Raw genomic sequence first — 23,419 nt, forward strand, 5'->3', positions numbered from 1 at the left:
AGTTTAAGTGCCTACAGCGTACCATGGACACGTTCATAAACAGTCTCATTTTGTCTTCCCAGAATTCTTCAAAAGAGGGCTGTATCCTCATTTGAAAGGTGAGAAAAAGGAAGCTCAGAAAGGTTAAATAACTTTCTAAAGTTAAGTGGTCAAGCTCAGTGCCATTTCCAAGTTCTATGAGTACAAGCACAGGTATACACACGGGCATCATCTTCTGTTCCCACGTAGCTGGCAGTCTACCACTCTACACCACGACCAAACAAGAGTGAGAGCCCAACCCTACGTTGTTCAAAACGTACATTTTACTGTTAAAAGTCCTTTCAATATGCACACAAAAGAACTGGAAGGATATTCATTAAATGTTATCAGTGGTAGGGGTATGTACTTTTTTTCTTCATTATGCTTTTCTGTACCATGAAAGTATACTGCTTTCAGGAATCAAAAAATATGTCAGGAAATCTTTTGTTTTCACAGTTTAAGTTATTACAACTGCAGGTTGTGACCCATCCTGTCACACATAGGGAATATTTTGAAAACAGCAAACTGGGGGAACACTGGGGTAAACAGCCAAGGCAACTCCCAGCAGAGCCAACTGGGCCAGGGCTGAGGAGATCAATATTACCAGCAACCCTGTTATGGAGTTCTACCTTATTGGGTCAGATCAGCGATTTTTTAAAAAAACAAAGCACAGAATAGAAAACAAGAAAAAAGAAAACATCAGCAAACAACATACATAGTAAGCACAGTTTTGGAAAATGTGTTTTAGCTACATGACTGAATTTTTTTCTTTTTTGGCTCAGCCACATGGCATGCTGGATCTTAGTGGAAGTGCGAGGTCCTAACCACTGGACCGCCGGGGATTTCCCGACTTAATCTTCTAATACACTGCACCTTCTTCACAGCATGACAGCTATACTGCCCTCCTTGCTGCTCCTTGAATATGCCTGTGACACTTAGGAACTTTGCACTGGCTAATGCCCTTGCCTGGAAGGCTCTTCCCCCCAAGAAATCCAAATGACTAACTTCCTCACCTAGTTCAAGGCTCACCTTCTTGGTGATGCTTACAAACTCCCACTCCCCTGGGCATTCCTGATCCTCCTTACCCTAGCTGTACCTTTTCTTTTTTCCATACACGCAATAAATTATTATTAAGCACTTAACCTGTGTAAGGTATTGTACTAGAAACTAAGATCTAAGAATAAGAAAGCGTGATACCTTTTTAACACTTTTTGTTCCACAAAATCATAGAAGCATGCAAATAACACCTCCTATAAGCCAGACACAAAACCTGTATTATTCCTCAGAGGTTAACAGGCAAGATAACAAAGGTGAAAAGCAGCAGATCCAAGATTTGAGCCCACATCTCTGACTCCTAAATTAAATATTCTCCTAAAAGTCTTCTCTTTAGCTGATATATTTTCAAGTTATTATTAATGGAAAATATTGGGTGGGCCAAAAGGTTCATTTGGTTTTTTCCATAAGATGGCTCTAGTAGCACTTAGTTGTCTTCAACTTCATTCAAAACAATTTTGTTAGATTGTATTGTGACAGCTATCATATCAGCATGCATTTAAAAAAAGACTTATCAAAATTGGTAAGTTTTTGTGTAGCCATTTTAATATTGAAGATGCAAGAAAAAAAGCAACATTTTTGGCATATTATGCTTTATTATTCCAAGAAAGGTAAAAGCGCAACTGAAATGCACAAAAACATTTGTGCAGTGTATGGAGAAGCTGCTGTGACTGATTGAACGTGTCAAAAGTGGTTTGCGAAGTTTCATGCTGGAGATTTCTTGCTGGACGATGCTCCATGGTTGGGTAGGCCAGTTGAAGTTGATAGCGATCAAATCAAAACAATAATTGATAACAATCTTCTTATACCACACAAGAGATAGCCGACATACTCAAAATATCCAAATCAAGCGTTGAAAATCATTTACACCAGCTTGGTTATGTTCATCGCTTTGATGTTTGGGTTCCACGTAAGTTAAGTGGAAAAAAACCTTCTTGACCATATTTCCACATGTGATTCTCTACTGAAACATAATGTAAATGTTCCGTTTTTAAAACAAATTGTGACGGGCAATGAAAAGTGGATACTGTACAATAATGTGGAATGGAAGAGATTGTGGGGCAGATGAAATGAACCACCACCAACCACACCAAAGGATGGTCTTCACCCAAAGAAGGTGATGTTGTGTATATGGTGGGATTGGAAGGGAGTCCTCTATTATGAGCTCCTTCCGGAAAGCCAAACGATTAATTCTAACAAGTAGTGCTCCCAATCAAACCAACTGAAAGCGGCACTCGACAAAAAGCATCCAGGATGAGTCAACAGAAAACGCATAATCTTCCATCAGGATAACGCAAGACCACGTTTCTTTGATAACCAGGCAAAAACGGTTACGACTTGGCTGGGAAGTTCTGATTCATCCACTGTATTCACCAGACATTGCACCTTCAGATTTCCATTTATTTCAGTCTTTACAAAATTCTATTAATGGGAAAAATTTCAATTCCCTGGAGGACTGTAAAAGGCACCTGTAACAGTTCTTTGCTCAAAAAGATAAAAAGTTTTGGGAAGATGGAATTATGAAGTTGCCTGAAAAATGGCAGAAGGTAGTGGAACAAAAGGGTGAACACGTTGTTCTATAAAGTTCTTGGTGAAAATGAAAAAATGTGTCTTTTGTTTTTACTTAAAAACCCCAAGGCACTTTTTGGCCCAGCCAATACTTCACTTTACCTCTGGAAGACATTCTAAGACCAGAGTACAGGCACAATTAAATAATAAACAAACTGGACAATTTTTAAAACAAATAAGTAGAACATGCTTTAAAATGTAGCACAGTTTTTATAGTTCTAAAGCAAAATTAGGGTATGTGAAACTGTTCATTCAAAGATTAAATAAAGAACCAAGTATCTTGCAACACTGGTACTTGTGTTAATTGTGAACAGATCACAGGACTTCCTATGAGAATCAGTATCCATTCTTTTTTTTTAATAACTTTTTTTAAATTTATTTTTTTAATTTATTTATTTTGGCTGCGTTGGGTCTTTGTTGCTGTGCGCGGGCTTTCTCTAGTTGCGGTGAGCGGGGGCTACTCTTCATTACGGTGCGTGGGTTTCTCATTGTGGTGGCTTCTCTTGTTGCAGAGCACAGGCTCTAGGTGCCCGGGCTTCAGGAGTTGTGGCTTGCAGGCTCAGGAGCGCAGGCTCAGTAGTTGTGGCACACGGGCTTAGTTGCTCCATGGCATGTGGGATCTTCCCAGACCAGGGCTCGAACCCGTGTCCCCTGCATTGCCAGGAGGATTCTTAACCACTGCGCCACCAGGGAAGCCCAGTATCCATTCTTACAGTAAAAACTGGTGCTAGAAACTGTGGAGTGAGTCAATTTGAGTAGCTGTTTTCAAAGAATTATTTTGACTGCAAAAAAAAAAATGTAGCTCTTTCAGAATGTGAAGTCATTACAGAAACGTGAGCTTTTACCAGCTAGCTGGGATTTTACTGCAATTGGGCCAGAACCATAGTAATAAAATGAAAGGAATTGAGAAATATCCAAATTTCTCTCTCAGATCACATTCACAGCTGAAACTGTTCTTTACTCACAGATAGACTTTAATGTTGTGTCAGTAATATTTTAAGAGCTGGCATTTCCCCCTACATTTTACAAAACTTCAAATACAACAAAACACCTAAACAGCAGGCATGTAAATATGAGTATCTTGTCCAAAGGACAAAGAAATTTTAACTCCATTTAATATTTTACCTTATAAACTTATTCATGATCTCTACTCCATCACTAAATCATACTTTCTTCACATTTTGGAGTTGGCTCAAATTTAGAAAACTGCTATGTGTATTAAATATTAGCCTGTCTTCATGAGCTCATACAACTTTTGGCCATTTTAAAGTATGCAGGAAGAGATGCACAGTAATTTCTGAGTTTATCAAATTAGAAGATTAAGTTCCTGGCAAGGGTACCCTTCTGATACCTGAGGCAAACAGAATGTATCAACAGGCCATCTTTTTACAGGTAATTTTACTAACTAAAAATGTAGGTATGTACTTAATAAAATTGTCTCTATATCATTTCTAAAGATGAAGACTTCAAAAGGGACTTTATCACAGAGACAAACTGTAGGCCATCAAGTCCCAACGTCCCAGTCACATTCCATTGGAAGGTCTGCTAGACTCCTCCAAACAGTCTATGCAGTCCTACTCAATCTTCAGTTGAAAAACTAAGGCCTCAAGAAGGAAAGAGATTTGCCCTGAATGACCTTGTGAACTAGTAAAAGAAAAATACTAACACTCCAACTCTTATTTTCAAGTTTTAACTAGTATTCTCTGGTGCCTCCCTAAATTTGCCATTAGGCAACAACCAAAAGCCAAATCTGTGCTAATAAGATTATTGACGTTTTTTTTCCCAGTTATTGCTATTCCTTGAACAGGTAAAATATGTGTTCCTCACAAGCCGTGAAACACTATTTGAGGCACTTTCCTCATTCTTTACCTCACCTTTGTCTTGGTTTCTGAGACAGACAGCAAGAGCAAAGCTCTAGATCAGCCCTATCCAATGGCACTTTCTGCAACTATGGAAATGTTTCAGCACCTGCATTGTTCAGTACAGTAGCCACTAGTTGCATGTGACTACTGTGCCCTTGAAATATGGCTACTGTGACTGAGGAACGGAATTTTTTATTTTATTCCATTTTAATGAATTTTACAGTACAGTACTTAAAACTTTTTTAAGTTTACAGTACAACTCTAGATAACTATAACTTCAGTCATTATACTGCCTGTGACCCAGTCATGGTTCTTATATCCCTTCCTGCCTACTGAACTGAGCAAAACACTAACGATAGAGTCCCATCTATCTAATAAAAAGGCCTCCAATTCCTTTCTTCCAGGGTCAAAAATTCTTCTGATTCCTAAAGACCTTTTCCTAAAATCTCTTAAATCCAGTTACCAAAGCTTCTACTACTAGACCCTTATAATCTTGAGGAAGAAATGGGTAAAGTATTGGCACTCTACTATTCACCCTGCAGTTTTCTTTAGCCCCAATACTAGAATGTTTTTCTGAGATGATTTCTTCCTTCATTTTCATTGTTTTTCTCTATTATTTTAGTAATGTTCATGTCTACAAACTCAGGTGACTAAAAATTAGATACATTAAAATATAACGTTCAAGGTTCTACATAACGAGAAAATCACAGAGCTAGAGGAATCAGAGATCTTGACCACAATATTACCGTGGGAATCAAAGCAGTTAGAATTTGATTGCAATCTTTACAAGAATAGAACCAAGACCTAAGATCCATGGCATTACATAAGCAACTTCTCCAAAGTCCCTTTTTTGTCCCTCTCCTCTTGAGTGGAGTAATCGGAAAGCTGGTGAGAATCCACTAAAGACCATGATTTTTATTTTGGCTAAGATAATAATGAGCTGTTCTAATGGAAACTGGCCAAAGGGTTTGCCAGCTTCTTTAGGGCCAAGTCTGACATCTGGCCATGTCAGCAAGCCACACAGCAAGACTCCTTAAAAAAAAAATGAAACCAAAAAAGCAGGTATTCAATTCACGTTAAAGATTATTAAGTTATTGAAGGCTACAAGCCTTCTTATTCATTCCACTCAAGCCTGAAAATTAACCCATCAATTTAACCTTTCAAGGCTCTACTCTCATCTTCCTTCAAGAAGATTTCTCTGATTCTGCCAATGAGAATAAATTTGCTTCTTTTCAAACATCTATAGCTGTACTTCTCATACTTTAATGCGCATATACGAATCAGCTAGGTACACTGTTAAAGTGCAGATTCTGAATCAGTAGGCCTGGGGTGAGGACCCTGGAAGAAGATCCCAGGTGATGCCCAGGCTCACCGCCACACTTCTGTATAGCACGATCTACAACCCACTTCTACAAATACCTTAAGGGCACCTATCACTTTCATTTTGGAATTCTAATTATTTACATATACATCTTGTCTCCCCCACTGAATTATAAATTCCTTGGAAGCCTGATATGAATCTCAATTATCTTTTTCTTTTCCACAGCAGACAGCAAACAGGCATTCAAACGCCAGGAGTAAAGGAAAGAATACCAAAGAAATAAAGTTCCTGCAGCCTGGGCCATAGGTAGTTCCTCTCTATGGAATCAAAGGTAGGTTAAAGAGCACTGAATGCTGTGAAAAGTCAAACTGTTTTTCATTTACTTGGTTAAATGAAATAGAGTGCAGCAATATCAGAAAAGCTGTGACCAAAGCATGCTATTCCTTACACTGTATAGCAGAGTGATGGGGCACAGACCTGCAAAGCTAGCAGATTTTTTGAGGAAATACCCAATCAAATAATAAATTTATTAATTAGGGGAGTTAGAGGAATATCCTTTTTAAAAAACATAATAGACTACACAAAGAATCACTGAATCATCAAATCCAGTATGTTTAACTTATAGACTAAAAAATTTAGCTAGGTGATTTATCCAAGGATACAAGTATATGGAAGAGGTGGAACTTGTACACAGATGCCCTGACAGCTAGTCCAGTATTCTTTGCACTATGCTACCTCATGAATGGACACTACATGAAGAAATAACACTTTCCATCATTCTTAAACTGTATCTTGTGAGCACATCTATTCTGAATTACTGGAAGAAGAATGAGTAAACAATTTTTTGAAAAGGGGGCAACTAACATAAACACATACATACATATTCAAGCAGGAATATAAATGGTTAATAAATATGAAAAAAATCAACTTTGGTTGTAATCACAGAAACGTAAATTTAAATCAGATAATATTTTTGGTCTACTAAATTGGCACAGACTACAAAAACACCCACTGTAACTAGAGTGTAAGGAAGTGGGCATACTCATACACTGTTTTGTTTTGGGGTTTTTTTCCAGAAAAATTGCTTTGTTTGCATAATACCAAAGTGTTTCTCCCTTTTTAAAAAAAATACATCTTTATTGGAGTATAATTGCTTCACAATACCATGTTAGTTTCTGTTGCACAACAAAGCGAATCAGCCATATGCATACACATGTCCCCATATCCCCTCTTTCTTGAGCCTCCCTCCCATCCTCCCTATCCCACCCCTCTAGGTCATCGCAAAGAGCCGAACCTATCTCCCTGTGCTATGCTGCTGCTTCCCACCAGCCAACTATTTTACATTCGGTAGTGTATATATGTCGATGCTACTCTCACTTCGCCCCAGCTTCCCCCTCCCCACCATGTACTCAAGTCCATTCTCTATGTCTACATCTTTATTCCTGCCCTGCCACTCATACACTGTTGACAGAAATAAATGTCTGTACAACTTTTCAGTAGGGCAAATTTGTACAATGTATCAGAAATCCTAAATAAAAGATATACCAGAAATACAATTCTGGAAAATTAACCTGAGGATATATCTGGAGATCTGCAGTGAACATCATTGTATATGTATCATTTGTACTTTTTTTTTTTTTACAATTGTGAAAAGCTGGAGATGACCAATAACCATATTTTATATTAAAAATACCGTAATTTATATTAAAATAATAGTATTTTAACAAACGATGAAGTAAAATATAGTGCATCTACAAGTTGAGCTACTATAGTGTGGAAAATGTTTTCAATAACTGACAATCAGACATCTTTTCCAAGGCTTTTACAAGTTTTAACCCATCAGAAATATTACTGAATAGAGTAATATATTCCAGTGCTTCTCAATCTGGCTGCATCCTTGGATCAACTAAGGAGATAAAGGGTTAAGAACTCCGTGTCAAAGAATGCAAATGGCCTTTACACATAAAAAAGCTCACATGAAAAGAGAATCAAGTTAAAATGCACTGAGATACCATTTCTCACCTATCAGATTGACACCCAATCATTTGACATCAACCTTATTAGCAAGGATATGAGAAAAGTCTGTTACATTGTTGGTGAGAACTCAAAACGGCAAAACTCCAGGTGGAGAGGAGTTTCCACTATCTAGCAACATCTACAAAGTTACAAATACATTTACCATTTGCCTGAGCAACTTCAATTACAGGAATCTATCTCAAAGATACACTAGCAAAAGTAGTTTTGCAAAGTAACACATTTGTTAAAGCAAAAGAATGGAAACAATAGTAGCACATCTACCCAGAGGAGCAATAAGCAGTTTAAAAGAAATAGGGAATATTTCTATCCTGATCTCTAGGATACACTTTATAGAGTTTAAAAGGGGAGAGAAAGAGGTGGGCAGAGAAAGTATGAATAATATGCTAGAGTTTATCAAGGGGAGGGAGAAACAAATATACACATATATAAGTACAAGTAGATTGCTTACATTTTCTTTTTAAACGGAAGAATTAAAAAAAAATTTTTTTAATTTTAAAGGTTTCTTATATTAGGAGGAAGTTAAGACAGTAGAATAGACAGGGATAGAAGTTAGCCTGCTGTAAACATAGTTTGCTTTAAAGATTTGCTTTGGAAGCAGTAAATTTTACATAATTATATATTAGAAGATATTTTTTAAAAACCTGAAAATTGAAAGCTAAATGAAACAAATGCCTAACCATACACTGAGTTGATGGTTAAGCCCACGAAAATTTAATTACAAATTTATAGGGAACAAAAGGAACAGAGAAACATGAAACTACACTATGAGGATCCAATCAGCAATATTCAGAATGTGGGAAATTCTACAGGACAGAGGACCCAGGTTCCCCAACAATAAATTACAAGGAAAAAAAATGAGATGGAGAGTGAGCCTTTAGATTTGTAAAGTTTTATAAGAGACATATAAGCCTATTGGGATGTATGAACCATATATGGCTCCTGCTTTGAATGTTCAATTTGTTTAAAAAAAAAATTTTTTTTTTCTTTGAAACAGTCAGGAAAATCTGAACATTGACTAGATATTTGATGACATAAAGAAATTTCAGTTACTTTTTCTAGATGTGATAATGGTATTCTGGCTTTTCCTTTGTTGTTTAATTCTTATCTTTTAGAGAGACATACTAAAGAAAAAACAAATGACCTGGGAATTAAAAACAAACAAACAAAGAACAATGTTTGGATCCCACAGATATAACTAGCCTGATATAGGGCCTACACATCATTGTATTAAAACTGCCCCAGGCGGTTCTAATGAGCCACCAAGTTTTGTAAACCACTGATCTGGGGCAAGTCATATCAATAGGATAAATAACTCACTGAGTTATGAATGGAACTACATGTCTCCAAAAGTACTCTTGTTGAAGGTAGGAATCAGTATTTATCATTGGCACTAATGGCTAAAACTGACATCTCTGAATTCTACTGTACTTATTTTTAAAGTACTTATAAAGTTAAATAAATGTTTACTTAGCTCTCTGATTTACTTAGTTTCCTAAGCAAACTCTTCTTGGCTTCTTATACATACTGAACAAACCAGGAGCAATAATGGTAAAAGCCTTAATGTCCAGGCACAAGGCAATCAGAGCTAGTAACAACTTATGATCTATAAACATAAACCATTAAGAGATTAACAAGAAAGCATTCTCAATAAAGCAACTGGAGCAGGTTACAAACCTCTGAACCACAGAAGGTTATTTAGGCTATATCAGACAACTTCATTCCAATTTAGTCTTATTTCTCTTATCTCAGCTTTTCAAAACTCTTGTACACAACCAATGCAGGAAGAACAACTGCTAAGAAATAATTAATTTAAGGGGAAAATGATCACTTTTAATCCTGAATAAACCCATCTCAGGCAGAAAGATAAGCAGAAAAGGGCTAATTAATAAGTAACTGATTCTTCGGTTAGTGATAAATGAAATGTACCTTTAACTTATCCTATAAGCTGCCAAGTAATGACTGTCACATAGCAAAATGAAAAGATAATGCCAAGATACATCTGGCCAGGTGCTTTCCTCTGATTCAGGCAGCTCTCCTTAAAAGAGCACACAACTGGGAAGGAATTTCCCAATCCAGACATTATATACATGGGGTTTTAGCAGAGAAACATTGCTGTCTCCAGCATTCCAATCATCCACAAAATATGATGAACAGTTACGGAGGCAGAGATTATACAGTTCAGAAACTAAAGTTGTAATCACATATCTAATGGATCAATTCAAACCGTTACAGAAACAATAAATATTCATGAGGTACAGAAAAGGTATCAGGAGAATTATGCCTCTTTGCATTTGCCAGGTGACTCAAATTTTTCTTCTGATTTATCCAAAATCAGTGCACCCCTATACTACCGCACTTTGTCCAAGACATGCTGCAAATTCAGTGGAGTTTAAAAATAATTTAAAGGCAATGGGGGTGTTTCAAAAAGCAAGCCTGAAATAAAAGAACTCATTCTCTAAGACCCTGACTTTAAAGATATCTACACATAAAAGCTCAGGGGGAAAAAAAGTTATCACATTGAACTTCTGTGTTTAGTTACCCATCCCAGAAAGGCTTTTTAGGCATAGAATGATATGTCCCAACATGCTTTTGAGATCAGGGGGAAAAAAAAAACTACCTGCCTGCAGAAGTTTAGGATTTTATGTTTCTGCTGTTATCTTATGAACACCACTAAATCTCAATAGATCTAGTTCTTTAGGGCTGAGGTAGAGTTTACCTGAAAAAAAAAATTATTGTGTTAAGAGAATATATGGCTTTTTATAGCAGGCCATTTAAGGAAAAAAATGACCTCAGCTAGGGGGAAACTTGGATATTCAATGGCTGTATGTGGGAGGGAATAAACTTGAAGTCTGAGAGGGGAAGTTGGAGGCAGGAGGAAGAAAGTACATTGGAGAAGATAAAGGGTATATTTTTAGACAGGTGGGATACTGAGTAAGCAGTTTCCATCACTAGAACAGAACTGCTAGTTAGATAAGTAATTCAAACTGTGATCAGACAGATGTTCTATAAATATTTGCTAACTGGTATATGACTATTAAAACTACTTTGGTAAATACTGTGTTCAAACTGAATCTAGCTCGACTTGTAACTCTGGCTTACTAAACCTTCTCTTGGGCTTTATTTTCCAGCCTACTAACCTTTACAGGTATTCTCTAAAATGTCTTCTATCCCTCTACATTTACTCAGAGAGATAAGTATACAAAATGTTAACTAGATTTTAAAAGTATTAGAAAAAACTTTTTTATGCTTAACAGGGTTTGTAGGTTTTCTATAAAAAGCATGAGTTATTTCAAAATAAATTCTTTTCTCCTTCTTAAACTTAGCTCTACAACCAAACAGTGCATCTGATGTCATTTTCCTATTCAGTATTTCAACTTTTCTGTCCAATCTCTTAAGATTTTTTGCCCTTCATATTTTTTGTAACCTAAAAGTAATTTCTGGTAAACAACTCATAATTCAGGCCATGTTTATGGATATGGAAAGATTAGTATCTATTATCCTTAAAGAGAAAGTGGTCTCTGATAACAATGAGTATTATTCCAGTACTTCTAGAAGGAAGAGAGCCACAGAGTATAATGCAATTACCAAGAAACAGCTCTCTACAGAGTATTTTCCTCTATAGAGAAGCCATTCATTACCATATAATTATAAGAAGTCCCATTAAGACACTTCATCATTTAACATGACCATGTTTATATGCAACTTTTAGTTCTCAAAAGTACTTTGACATTCCCCTTAATTTATAGCACTTTTCCTCTGAAAAGGTCCAAATATTCAAAGGCCTTTGAACATGACTTGAAAATCACAAAGAAAAGAGAGAGGAGAGAGGAAGGAGAGGGGAGAGAAGGGAAAATGGTGAGAGAGGGAAAAGGGAGAGGGAGAGAGAAACTATTTCAAACACAAATATTAAAAATGTAACGTGATATGGCAGAATAAGCACTGCGAGTCAAGAGATCTGCTTCAAATCCCAGTTCTGCCGGTAACCAGCTATATGCCTTCCTCTGAGTCATTTAATTATATTTTTTTACATTGTCAAGAGTGATTTCGACTTAGTGTTCACCTTAAATTTAGCTTTTTAAAAACCTACTACAATTAAAGTACTTCAAATATCGTATTATAACACTAGCTCAATTAAAGGTACATCATTTTACCACATGGAGTTAGTCCTTCACTTTTGTCTCAATTTGACCTGCAGCCTGCATTACTTAGGCTGCACCCTCAAGATGTACTTTGGAGGAAGAGGGACTGGAGGAAGATTCCTTTACAAGACGGGATGGTGCTGAGCCGGTGAGGAAGTTAAGGAATAAGTGCATATGCATGCAGAAAACCTGGTCATTCACAAATCAGGAGCACTGAAGAACAACTCTGCTTAAATTTCGGGAGGTATAACCAGATTTGAGGGAGGCTCTGAGCTGAGGCTTTCTGGTAATCACAGCCTCCACCCTTCAAACCTTTACTCCCCCAGTGGACACCAAACCAATTTCCAGTTCCGGGTTCCCAACCAATCGTATCAAGCCACAACAGAGGGCTCCGCCGACCCGGGCACCGTTTCAGGGCTCCAGAGCGAGATGCACAAGACCCCAGCACCTGTCGGCCTCACATTCTTCCCAAAAAGAGGGGGTGGGAGGGAACAGTAGGTCTATGCCCCGACCTTCTGTACTCAGGCTACCACCAAGTCCATGACCCCTCTGGACTGAAACAACCTCCGAACTCCAGGGGAAGGGGCGCTGCTCGCCGTGACCCTCCCACAGATCCTTCTCCCAGGGCTAATCTCCGGTTTATAGGTCCCACCTCCGACCGTCGTTTCTCAGGCCTCGGGAACCCCGGGCCTGGGAAGCTGACGGACGGATGCCGAGAATGAAGGCAGCGGGGTAGGGTGCACTCCTCGCCACCAGGGGAAAAGATAGGAAAGAATGTCTGTCGAAGGGTCTGTCATTCCTTCACTCACTCACCAGGAGCAGCAGGGAGCATCTGAGGTCGGGTAAGGATAGGAAGACGGCAGGACTCATGGTAACGCCGGGGTCCGCGGCTGGGACTGGACAGGGTTGGGTTGGGTTAGGAAAGGGCCGGGCTCCGGGAGCCGGCGGCAGTGGAGGATTCTCCCGGCAGCGGCACCTCGTCCTCTCGACCCGGAGCTCCAGCGGCGAACACCCGGGACAACTTCCAGAGAGGCCTTGCACACCCTCACTTCCGGGTCTTGCCTACCTCGGAGCACATCGGAATATGTAGTCCTGCCCCATTCTCAAAGAGCACGTCATTGGGCACCAAGAACTCTTTTCCCATCAGGCTCTCGGCCCTGGTCCACTGAGCCCGCCGCGCGCGGGGCCCTGTGGGATAGAAAGGGCGGAGGGCGGGAACTACAATTCCCAGAAGGCTGTGCGGTCGAGAGTCTCGGGCGGCCTTCCGAGGGGTTCCACCAGTTTCAGCGCGGTGGGCTCTGTCCCAGCCGGATGTAGTGGCCTGCCCTGGCAGGAGGGGCGGCCCAGCGGGGGTCGTGCCTCCTGGAGCCGCCCCCAGGACGTGAGTCCTGGAGGAGGCGAGGGTGAGTAAGAGGGGGCCTGGCTGGGGAGGCTCCTATCGATCTGCACTGCTTGGCCCCTGCCTCAAACTCACGACCCTCCTGTCCTGGGCTGTGGCCTGAACCTCCCATCACTGGCCTCCTCGCCTGCTGCCTCTTCTCTCTGCGCTAATTCTTGCATTATAAAGCCCGAGCCACCCCTCTGGGTTTCAGTGGAATGTGTCAATGACTTACCCCTAATTGTCTCTTTGGGCTCCTGTAAGGAATAGATGTGGGATGGACTGGGAAAGCACGTTGTAAACTGAAAAGCTCAGCGCGAGAGTGATTGCTACTAATGCATGGATCACACCTGCAGGATAATTTTAAAAATTCGTTAGCCAAAGCAGTTGAGGAACAACCTGGCTGACCCCGTTAGCTCTCCAGCCTCATCTACTAACACCCAGCCAGGTACACGTGCCGCCAATTGTAGCCACACAATCACAACTAAGTAGCCGTGAGGCATTTGACTCTTCTGTGGTTCTCCCTACTCCTTGCCTTTGCTTCAGCTTCCCTGCTGCCTGGAATGGCCCTAACCCCTTCTCTACCTGGATAGCCATCTCAAATGTCGCCATCTCTGAGAACGTCCCAAACAACCAACCATTTGGTCCTAATCAAAATTACTCTTCCTTTGCTTATGACTACAGCACCACTAGTTTTCTATGGTTTTAATTATTAGAGCATTTATTACACTGACTTGTTCTATAATTAGTTAATGATGATTATACCTTTGCATTGTATAGCATTTCATAATTAAGAAAGTGGTTTTGATTTTCATCTGTAAAAAATTTACAAAAAGCATTAGCGCTAAAAAAAAATATGTATGCATTTGAGCTTAAAAAAAAAGGGGAGGGGGAACCTTAAAGAATGGATTTCTCAGGCTGACAAAATTAAACAGTGATGGAGCCAAGATTTTTATTTAGGTCTCCTCTCTCTTAGTCCAGTGTTCTTATCTCTATACCACTCAGCGACCTCTCTGACAGAGAGATAGAAATGAGGAATTAAAAAAGAGCGGAGACTCATGAATATGAACTCATTACTCCAAGAAACTAAACTTTGACCCTGCTCACCCTCTGGACTTAGCACTCAGCCTATGACTTTTCATTCAACAAACATTCACTGAACAACAGCACCTGTTACTGTGCTAAATGCTAAGAATTATGAGATGAAGTATATATAAATATATTGGGCTGGCCAAAAATTTCATTTGGTTAGTGAATACGTTTTTCAATAAAGTTATTCGTGAAAATGAAAAATGTCTTTTATTGTTACTTAAAACCGAACGAACTTTTTGGCCAATCCAATTTATAACAGATACAATTTTTAGTTTATTTTCAAAAGTTTTTTGTGATTCTGATGTGCCTAAAACTCTGATTACCTAGAATCTAAAGTGATGGGCATTAGAGTTCAGTACAGTGCCTAGCACATAGTTGGCACTCAACTTGTTGAATGATCAACCTGGTCTACCAATTTCATGTTTCATATTTTACAGAAAAGCAGAGCTGAGGTAGCCTAAGTGTTCACTCCATATTATTAACAGAACTGGATCTTGATCCCAAGTGCAATTACTCCTCTACCGTGTTTCCACCTCCACCCCTGTTTTGTAGCTTCTTTCAAGTCATTTTAATATAATCCTGCATATGACTGTTTTTTCTGACATGACAGACATGCTCAGACATGACAGAGTCTCTCAAAACGCCCATAATTTCTGCCAACATGTTAACTCAAATTGTCAGCAAAATAAAGCCATGAAGAGCTGACTTTACCAAAATTAAGAAAATGCTTTCACTCTAAGGCAGAGCTTGAACCAAAAATCTTCATCAATGACAGCCAAGTACTAGCTCATGAGTTGTGATAAATTTATTTTACAAAGCTCTCAGATCCTTGGGAGTCACAGAGATTGGAGTGTCAGTTTCTGGTAAAATCAGAAGAGGGCTTGCTTACCCTTATTGCAGATACTAACTGTAGCTAATTAACAGCTGCTCCCTTTAGATAGGTATGTACGCTCCAGTTTGCCATGTTCCCCATGACTCCCCGTGTTTCTTGCCCTTGTTACTTCCCTGATCCTTGTAGGCATTCAACTTTGGAACTTTGATATAGCATCTTCGCTTTAGGATGGAAGTTTAAGATCATTGATGAAACTACCCCTCTTTCCTTCCCATCAGATGCTTGAATTCTTCCCGCTGCATTTCTGACATAATCCAGCCTCTGCTTAAACACTCTTATGATAAGGAACTCACTATTTTCCGATGCAGCTAATGCATCTCTAGAAGGTTCTATCAGACCACATGAGACTACCAGTCAGAGCAAAATTTTTCCTTAATGAAACATGGTTTATCCTAATGATGTGGTTTCCAAGTTAAGTTCCTAAGGTCAAGATCTCTAACTAGGTATATTTCCCTGGTGGACACAAGGGGAGAACAAATATAAATTCCTCCTTTTGTGGGCATGAGAGAAAGAATGAGGTACCTTCTAATTTAGTGCTTAAATCTAGGTAATTCTAACCTGACAATTAAGTTCACATCATACCTATTTTGTGGCTTGGTCATCACCTTTATTCCCAATATCAATTCTAATATTTAGTATTATGTGGAATCAAATCACCTGTATTAACTTAGCAAGTCACTGTGACTTTTGGACCCTGTGTCTAATGTTAAATATTCAGCCTTTTTTTTTTTTTTCTCAGCCCCTGAGAAGGGTCTTGAAACATCTAATCCTTTCATTTTACAGATGAGCAACTTGTACAAAGGGTCACCTAATTTACTCCATTATGGCAATTCTAAGACTAGGACTGTAGACTTTTTGAATCCTGGTGAAATATTTCTAGTAAACCATGTTTATAACGTACCCATTTAGAACTGATGAGATGGATTTCCTACAGATACTTATTGGTTGCATCATCATTTCAGGTTGTTCCAGTTGTTGAGAAGACTATGAACAGGTCAGAGAACTTGTTCTTTCCTGGTTCCTCATTAGCATCCCAAGTTCATGCTGCTGCTATTAATGGAGATAAGGGTGCTCTTCACAAGCTTATCATAGGTAAGCTCCAAGCTCCCCTTAAGTACAGAAACTTTAAAAATAACTCTTTGTCCTAAGGAAGTTTGTTAATCTTAGTCTTAATTTTCAATTTACATACACATTTTAATGGAAATACATTATTATTTATATTTGGTTTCAGGACTTGGACAAGAAAGAAATTAAGTCCTGAAACTTAAAAATACAGGTTAAGACTAGATGAAAAGTACTTGAGAAATATCTGTGTGTTTGGCATTGAATCTGGATATGTACTTTAAGGTGCTAAGAGAATTAATTCATCTTTGTAACAGCAGAGATCTGGAATGAGATATTGGATAGTGAGCTATAACATTTAATATATACCCAAAGTACTAATGTTTACAAATAATTTAAATTTTAATGATTTAAAAAAAAATTTAACATCTTTATTGGAGTATAATTGCTTTACAATGGTGTGTTAGTTTCTACTAATGATTTAAAATTGATTCGGTGTTCTCCATATCATTGATTCAACTGATTGAAATTGATTGTGTTCACCCTATCTTATAGTGAGAGAAAGGTCCAATATGGAGGTTCTAGAAGAACTTTCTAGAGAAGTTCTAGAGAATAAAGTGAATAGGAGAAAGACAGTGGGTAAGAATATTCCAGAATTGTAAAAACCACAAATCCACATGTTTACGAGTCATTAGTCCTAAAGAAAATAAATAAAATAAAAATTTCTGTTATTTGTAATCTCTATACATACTGGTGTCTAGTGACATTATGATTGACAACCTGGGCTTTAAAATCAAGTCAACACCACTTGAACTTCCATACCTATTCTTTCAGAATTTATTTTCGCCCTACATTTCCAGTTTCTCCAGGAACTTCTACCCATGCACCCTAACCGCTGGCTAGGCTTTCTATTCCTCAATATGCCATGAATTTTGTCTTTAGTTTTCTCTATACATCTGTTCCTTCTCCCCTTTTCTACCTTCTACCCCCTTACCTTCTTCTCTACTAAACAAACTCCAATTCATCTTCAAAGACAAAATTCTTTTACCACATTCTCTGTAAAGATTTCTCTTCTCTATCAGAGATGTGAGCCTCACATTACCTCAGCTACCTACATTCAGTTACTGTTTGGAATTTGACATCTTCCACCACCTCTGAATCACTCATTCAAACATCCACCATTCAACTAAAACTCTATTAGTTCCAGCTCATTTGCTAATGAGAACAATAGTTTTTCAATGTCACTGAGACCCCCAATCCATTATCTTCTCCACTTTCGACCATCAGTCTCCTTCTGTCTTTACTTTCGTCCCTATTCAGTCCTGATTCCATGGTCTATTATTAAAATCCTTCCCTTGGAAAAACTCCCGTTTCTTCTCATCTGTTACGCCTGGCTGTTGCAATCCCAGCTCTGGATGGACCTAATCCATCTACCTCTGCCAAGCCCTGAACAACTTAACCTGTCTGGAAGATTTGTAACACCCTAAATTTAAGACTACCCATATCAAAAAGGCGCTCAGCAGTCTCTGTTCATCATACTACATTTCTCCATAATTACTGTTCCATATCTTCTCACTCTACCAAAACTCTGACTGCCGCTTCTCCCTCCCTCCCTTCTCTGCTAATGCTTTATGCTTCTTACCAAAAATGAAAACACTAAATAGGAACTCCCTCATCTTTCAGCCCAATATCTACAAATCAACCTACGGCTACACCCATCTTCTTCTGTCTCCCTGCTAAAATAGAGCAAATATCCCTTTCTGTCAAAGATCAGTTTTTCCACACATACTCTGTATTATATTCCTTCCTATCTTCTCAGGGATCTTGTTCCATTTTTTTTAAACCTCTGATTACTATATCATCAACCTTTTCTTCTATTCTATATTCTTTTATCAACATTTAAACATGCTCTATTGTCTCCATTATTTAAAAATCCCTTCTCTGTTCCTTCATCCCCCTCTAGGTATTACCATATCTCTCAACTTTCCTTTGTGTAAGTGTATCAGTACATGGGCTAAACTGCTATAACAGTGACTTAAATAAGATAGAGGTTATGTTTCATTCTCATAACAGTACAAAGGTAAGTGGGCAGTCTAGGGTGGATAAACATCTCTGCTTCATAAAATCATCCAGGGATGCTGCTAGGGCTTAGCTTTGCCATTCTCAACATGTGGCTTCCATCTCTGGGTCAAAGGCAGATTCTTCCACTGTAGTCACAGCCCAGCCAGCAGGAAGGGGGAAGGAGAGAGTGCAGAATAGCAATTTGTCATTCTGGAAGTGGGTGGACTTAGAGCCACACCTAGGACAAAAGAGGCTAAAAAAAACTCTCTCTCCCTGGATGGCATCATGGCCAGCTAAAACTCAGGGTGTTCAGTTCCCAAAAAGAAGAATGAGAGAATGGATATGGGGACAATTATCACCCTCTGTCACCAAAACCAAGCCTCTTGAGCCACCTGCACTCATCCCCACTTCTTTATCTCAATCCATATTTTTCTGAAAGAAAATAAAACATGCTTTCTTATTTTGAAATATACATATAGTGAAGTCCATAGAACATAAATGTTCAGTTTAACAAAAATATAAAGCAAACATCCATGTAATCATCACTAGGTCAAAGAACAGAACATTGTTCCCCCAGAAGCCCCACTGCATCCTTCCCTCCCCCTTGGACTCATTTGCTGTCTTGATGTTTACAGTAATAATTATATTGTAGTTTTACCACCTAGTTATATATCTTAAACACGATAGTTTAGCTTTGCCTTTTCTGGACTTTTTTGGCTAAATGTTCCATGTTTACTTGTACTAAAAATTGTGTACTCAGTTATGTCACTTTCATGCTCAAAACTCTTTAATTGCTTCCCATTATACCTGGAATAAAATTTGAAAGTGTACCTGTACCTCTTTCCCTCTCCAACCTCACATTTCACCACTCTCTTCCTAGAAAAACCTGCTTTATTTTCATTTCCCAAATCTGTAAGCCCTTTTCCATCTCAGGGCTTTTGCCTGAAATACTATTCTCCCCATTCTCTGTCTGACTGACCCTTACTCATTCTTCATATTTCAGCATTAAGGTCACTTATTCAAAGAGGCCTGCTCTGCCCATCCATTCTCAGTGAAATCTGTTCATGGTGTCCTGTCTTGGAACTCTGCAGTTTTCCTTCACAAAATGTATCTCAGATTGTAATTCTGTGTGTATATGTATGACTATTTTAATGTCTCTCTCCTCTGTAAGCTAAGAGCCTCCATGAGTATAGACTAGGTCTGTTTAGTTCATCATTATATACACAAAATCCAGCACAGTGCTTGGCACATAGTAGCCACATGAGAAATATTTGTTGAAGGAGTAAATAAATATTATAATCATTCTTTAAGTACCTTTCCTCCGAAGAAGTCTATAATCATCTAGAGGGCTGAGATTAAATCTGAATTGAGTTGAATTGAATTGAGAGACAAGTGAGGACTAAATTCCATTGGAAAAAAAATTTATTTAAGTCAGAATTCCTCAAGAAAACATATCTTATAAAATAAATCTTTTATTATTTTAACATGAAATATAATCTTCAAAGGGAACAAAGTGTGCAGTATGTTGTAAATTCAAAACACTTATACAGGCTCAATCATATAAATTAATGTATTACATAATAAAACTTGAAATATTCCTATAAATTTATATCCCCAAAGAAAAAATTCCTCAGAAACAAAGAAGCAATCATGATGTGAAACCAGTACAGAGCTGATAAATGTATTTATAAATTGGTCCCCTATGTTTTCTATCATCTTGTCTAAGGAACCCCTTATTCATTACTGACTTTGAGCTGTTCACCTTTTAAGAATTCTGCCATTTTTGTCTTCCGTGCAAAGACAATAATACCTTTGCTCTGTGGTATTTCCTAACATTTGTATATTCCTATCAAATAATGTGTTATTTTTTTAATATTAAGATACATCTTAAATTTCAATGCATCTTGTACCTTCTTTTATATAGCACGAGAGTGACTATCTCTAAATATATGCTATTTCTCTTTTCTAAACTAGTCACATAGTACTACAAATGAGTTATATTTTTTCTTCAATCTTTGCTCACCAATTGCTCAGTGAATTCATTCACTTTAGCATTTTCTGTTTTCCCTTCTCTGTTTCCATGGAGAAGTATGTCGTGATGTGTTTGACTCCATGGAAACAGATGAGCATCTCTTTCTACATACACAACTAATTAAATCGAACACTTTCTGTGCTGCCCATTGTCCAGGAGGAGGAGTGAAGAGGCTTTCCCTGAATGAGACATCATTTTAGTAGCAATTCTTAGTGTTTAGTGTAATACAATGGATTAATGTTTTAACATAACTCATTACATCCTAGATTCAGATGAATTAGGGCTCAGTCCTGGGCCCTAAAAACATAAACATACATAGTAAAATCCTTACATGCTATGACTATTATTTATACATAAGTAGATTTTTCTTGTAATATCCATCTCAAGTAATTTAATTGAATACCAGAGACATCGTTGATAATATATTCTAGTAGATTCATTTTAATACTATACAATGTAATGTAGTAGAAAGGTTATAGACTTAGAGTCAGATAAACCTGAGTCTTGAATTCTGGCTTTGTCATTTATCAGTTATATTACCTTGGCTTGAACCACTTAATCTTTTTGAGCCTCAGTTTCCTCATCTGTAAACTACAGATTATAATACTTTGCCTGTGGAACAGTTAAATTAGATAATGACTGTAAAACATCTAGCATCGCACCTGACACATTGTAGACAATAAATAGAACCTTATTACTATTATTATATCAGGTTGAATTTCCTGTAAAATAATCCAATCTTACATAGTTTCAGAAATGTCTCAAAATGAAAAGCTCTAAATGCTAAGAAAAAAATGATGCTGCTTTCTTTGTGAAAACCAAACAAAATAATTTGTAAATATTCACTGTGTAATGATGGTTACTGGCATTACTGCTAACAGTGTTTGGGGCATTTGCAGTGGTGAAGTGACCAAGCAGCACCATTTCTGATTCTACTACAACTTTTGTTGGCCTGTCCATGTTCTACACTAATATAAATCTCTCTGAATCATTGTCTCTCTTTGTTTATAACATCTCCCAACACAGTAGTTGGGTGTGGCAAGGAGCCTCATAAGTGGTAGAGCAGTGACATTATTTCAGGTTCCTTCTTCCTTTACTTCAACCCTGTCACTGAGGGTTAGGGTCATTGAATGTTTTATAAATGCTTGCTTATATACATGTATTTACAAATATACTTATATGCATATGCATCCATACTAATAATAGCAATAAAATGAGCCAACATTCATAAAGTTATGTTATATAAGCACTGTGTTAAGCATTTTGTAACTTATGAACTCATTTAATAACAAGACACCACAAAGAGTTTGGGGTACTCTCATTTCCCTCATTTCATAGGTCAGGAAACTGAGATGCAGAGAGATTAAGTAACTTGTCTAATAAGTAACAGAACTGAGATTGAAGCCTGCAAGACTGATTGTAAAGCCCATGCTTTTAACCACTAACATATGGGGCCTCCATGTGTGGGTAGATATGTCTACATATACATGCACATTCGTATGTATGAGTACATAGAGAATGAGAAAGACAAGAAAGATGATTAGGTCTAAACCTTGACAGATGAAATTAATGGTTATCTAGTTGGAACTTTTCTGAATTTTTTTTGTGCTATGAGCCCTTTTGGCAATCTGGTGAACTTCATGGACCCCTTCTCAGAAATATATATTTTAAGAGCTTAACTATAATATAATAAGAATCAAAAGAAAATCAACTGTACTGAAATACAGTTATCAAAGTATTTTCAAATTATGGTGTAGCAATATACTTGCAATCATTTTTTTAACACAGTAAATAGCAAGATCTAGTGGCAGATCTAACAACTATGATAATTTCAAAGTAGCAATGAGTGTAAATGATATTTAAGATACCTCAACAATGATAATGAGATATGTAAAAATATTTTCTAAAATCTCAAGTACCCTCAAAATATAATATGTCCCATGTTATTTTTATTATTCTCATTTTAAATTAGGACACTGAGACTCAGAAGTTAAGCAGTTTAGTTGCATAGTTAATAAATGCAAGGTTGAAACTCAAACCAAGTCATTGGATTATGAATCCTATCTTCTTTCCATTGTTCCCATGTTGCCTCTATTACAATAAGCAGATATTTTTAAATGACCACAGATGATGGTGACAATATGAAAGGTGTGAAGTATGAAGTAGGTGAAAACAGATAAATGCATCTTTGATGCCACACAAAGGTAACATTTTAGAACAAGCAAATAAGATATCAGTAGAGAATGCTGGATTTACTTGTGTTGGACAGTATGGCGCCATAGCTATTGTGTAGAGTGGCACAACTGTCACTACAAGTGACAGTCATTTCCTCTAACTGCTAGAGCTGGAGCTCTGGTTTCTACACATACATACAGAGACTCTTCTGCTTCAACTAGCCTTAAAATAACCGAATGCAGTAGCGCAATCATGGTTCCACCTCAGCTTTCTGAGCTATGTTCAGACTGAGCCCAAGTAGAATGCTGGCCCCCGTTGGTCATGGATTAGAGGCTACCTCCACAGTTGCCGGAATAATTAAAACAACACAGCACACTAGCCAGCTGCATCCTATATTAGCTGTTCCTGATAGGAATGCAAATTTAAATGCACTGCCATCCAGTGAATACTAGTTTACATCATAAGCCCCACATTTGTATAACATGTTGCAGTTACCAGACACAAACAATAAATCATTTAATTCATTCATCAAAATAAGCTATGGTGGAGACTGGGCAGGTATTGGCTGAATGTTGTAACTGAGGAAACGAAGGAAGGGAGTAGGGTAGCTAGATAAAGAAACAGGCCTTTCTCAGTTACTCTCATTCAGGAAGCTCAGAACTTAATGGGACACTCACCACTCAGAAACTAGCCATAGAACCACTATCCCCCGAAAAGCAACTCAAAAC

General features: G+C 38.0%; 2 protein-coding genes across 12 annotated transcripts in view; one reads left to right on the forward strand and one right to left on the reverse strand.

Moving 5' to 3' along the window:
• ERP44 (endoplasmic reticulum protein 44) overlaps positions 1-13,062 on the reverse strand; it is an 85,082-nt gene extending 72,020 nt beyond the window's left edge. Inside the window, exon 1 of one of the 5 annotated variants that reach the window (XM_082404116.1) lies at positions 12,813-13,054. In XM_082404116.1, the coding sequence (XP_082260242.1) occupies positions 12,813-12,869 (57 nt within the window). In that variant the 5' untranslated portion in view covers positions 12,870-13,054. Of the gene's footprint in view, positions 1-12,812 lie in introns of all 5 variants that reach the window. The other 4 variants (XM_082404115.1, XM_082404119.1, XM_082404118.1 and 1 more) reach the window with 4 other exon arrangements.
• Positions 13,063-13,213: 151 nt separating this feature from the next.
• INVS (inversin) overlaps positions 13,214-23,419 on the forward strand; it is a 158,296-nt gene continuing 148,090 nt past the window's right edge. For 5 of the 7 annotated variants that reach the window (XM_082403825.1, XM_082403822.1, XM_082403823.1 and 2 more), the window contains exons 1-2: positions 13,214-13,402; positions 16,324-16,453. In XM_082403825.1, the coding sequence (XP_082259951.1) occupies positions 16,348-16,453 (106 nt within the window). In that variant the 5' untranslated portion in view covers positions 13,214-13,402; positions 16,324-16,347. The remainder of the gene's footprint in view (positions 13,403-16,323; positions 16,454-23,419) is intronic. The other 2 variants (XM_082403827.1, XM_082403828.1) reach the window with 1 other exon arrangement.

This window comes from Balaenoptera borealis (assembly GCF_965194805.1).
Source record: "Balaenoptera borealis genome assembly, chromosome: 8".
NCBI lineage: Eukaryota > Metazoa > Chordata > Mammalia > Artiodactyla > Balaenopteridae > Balaenoptera > Balaenoptera borealis.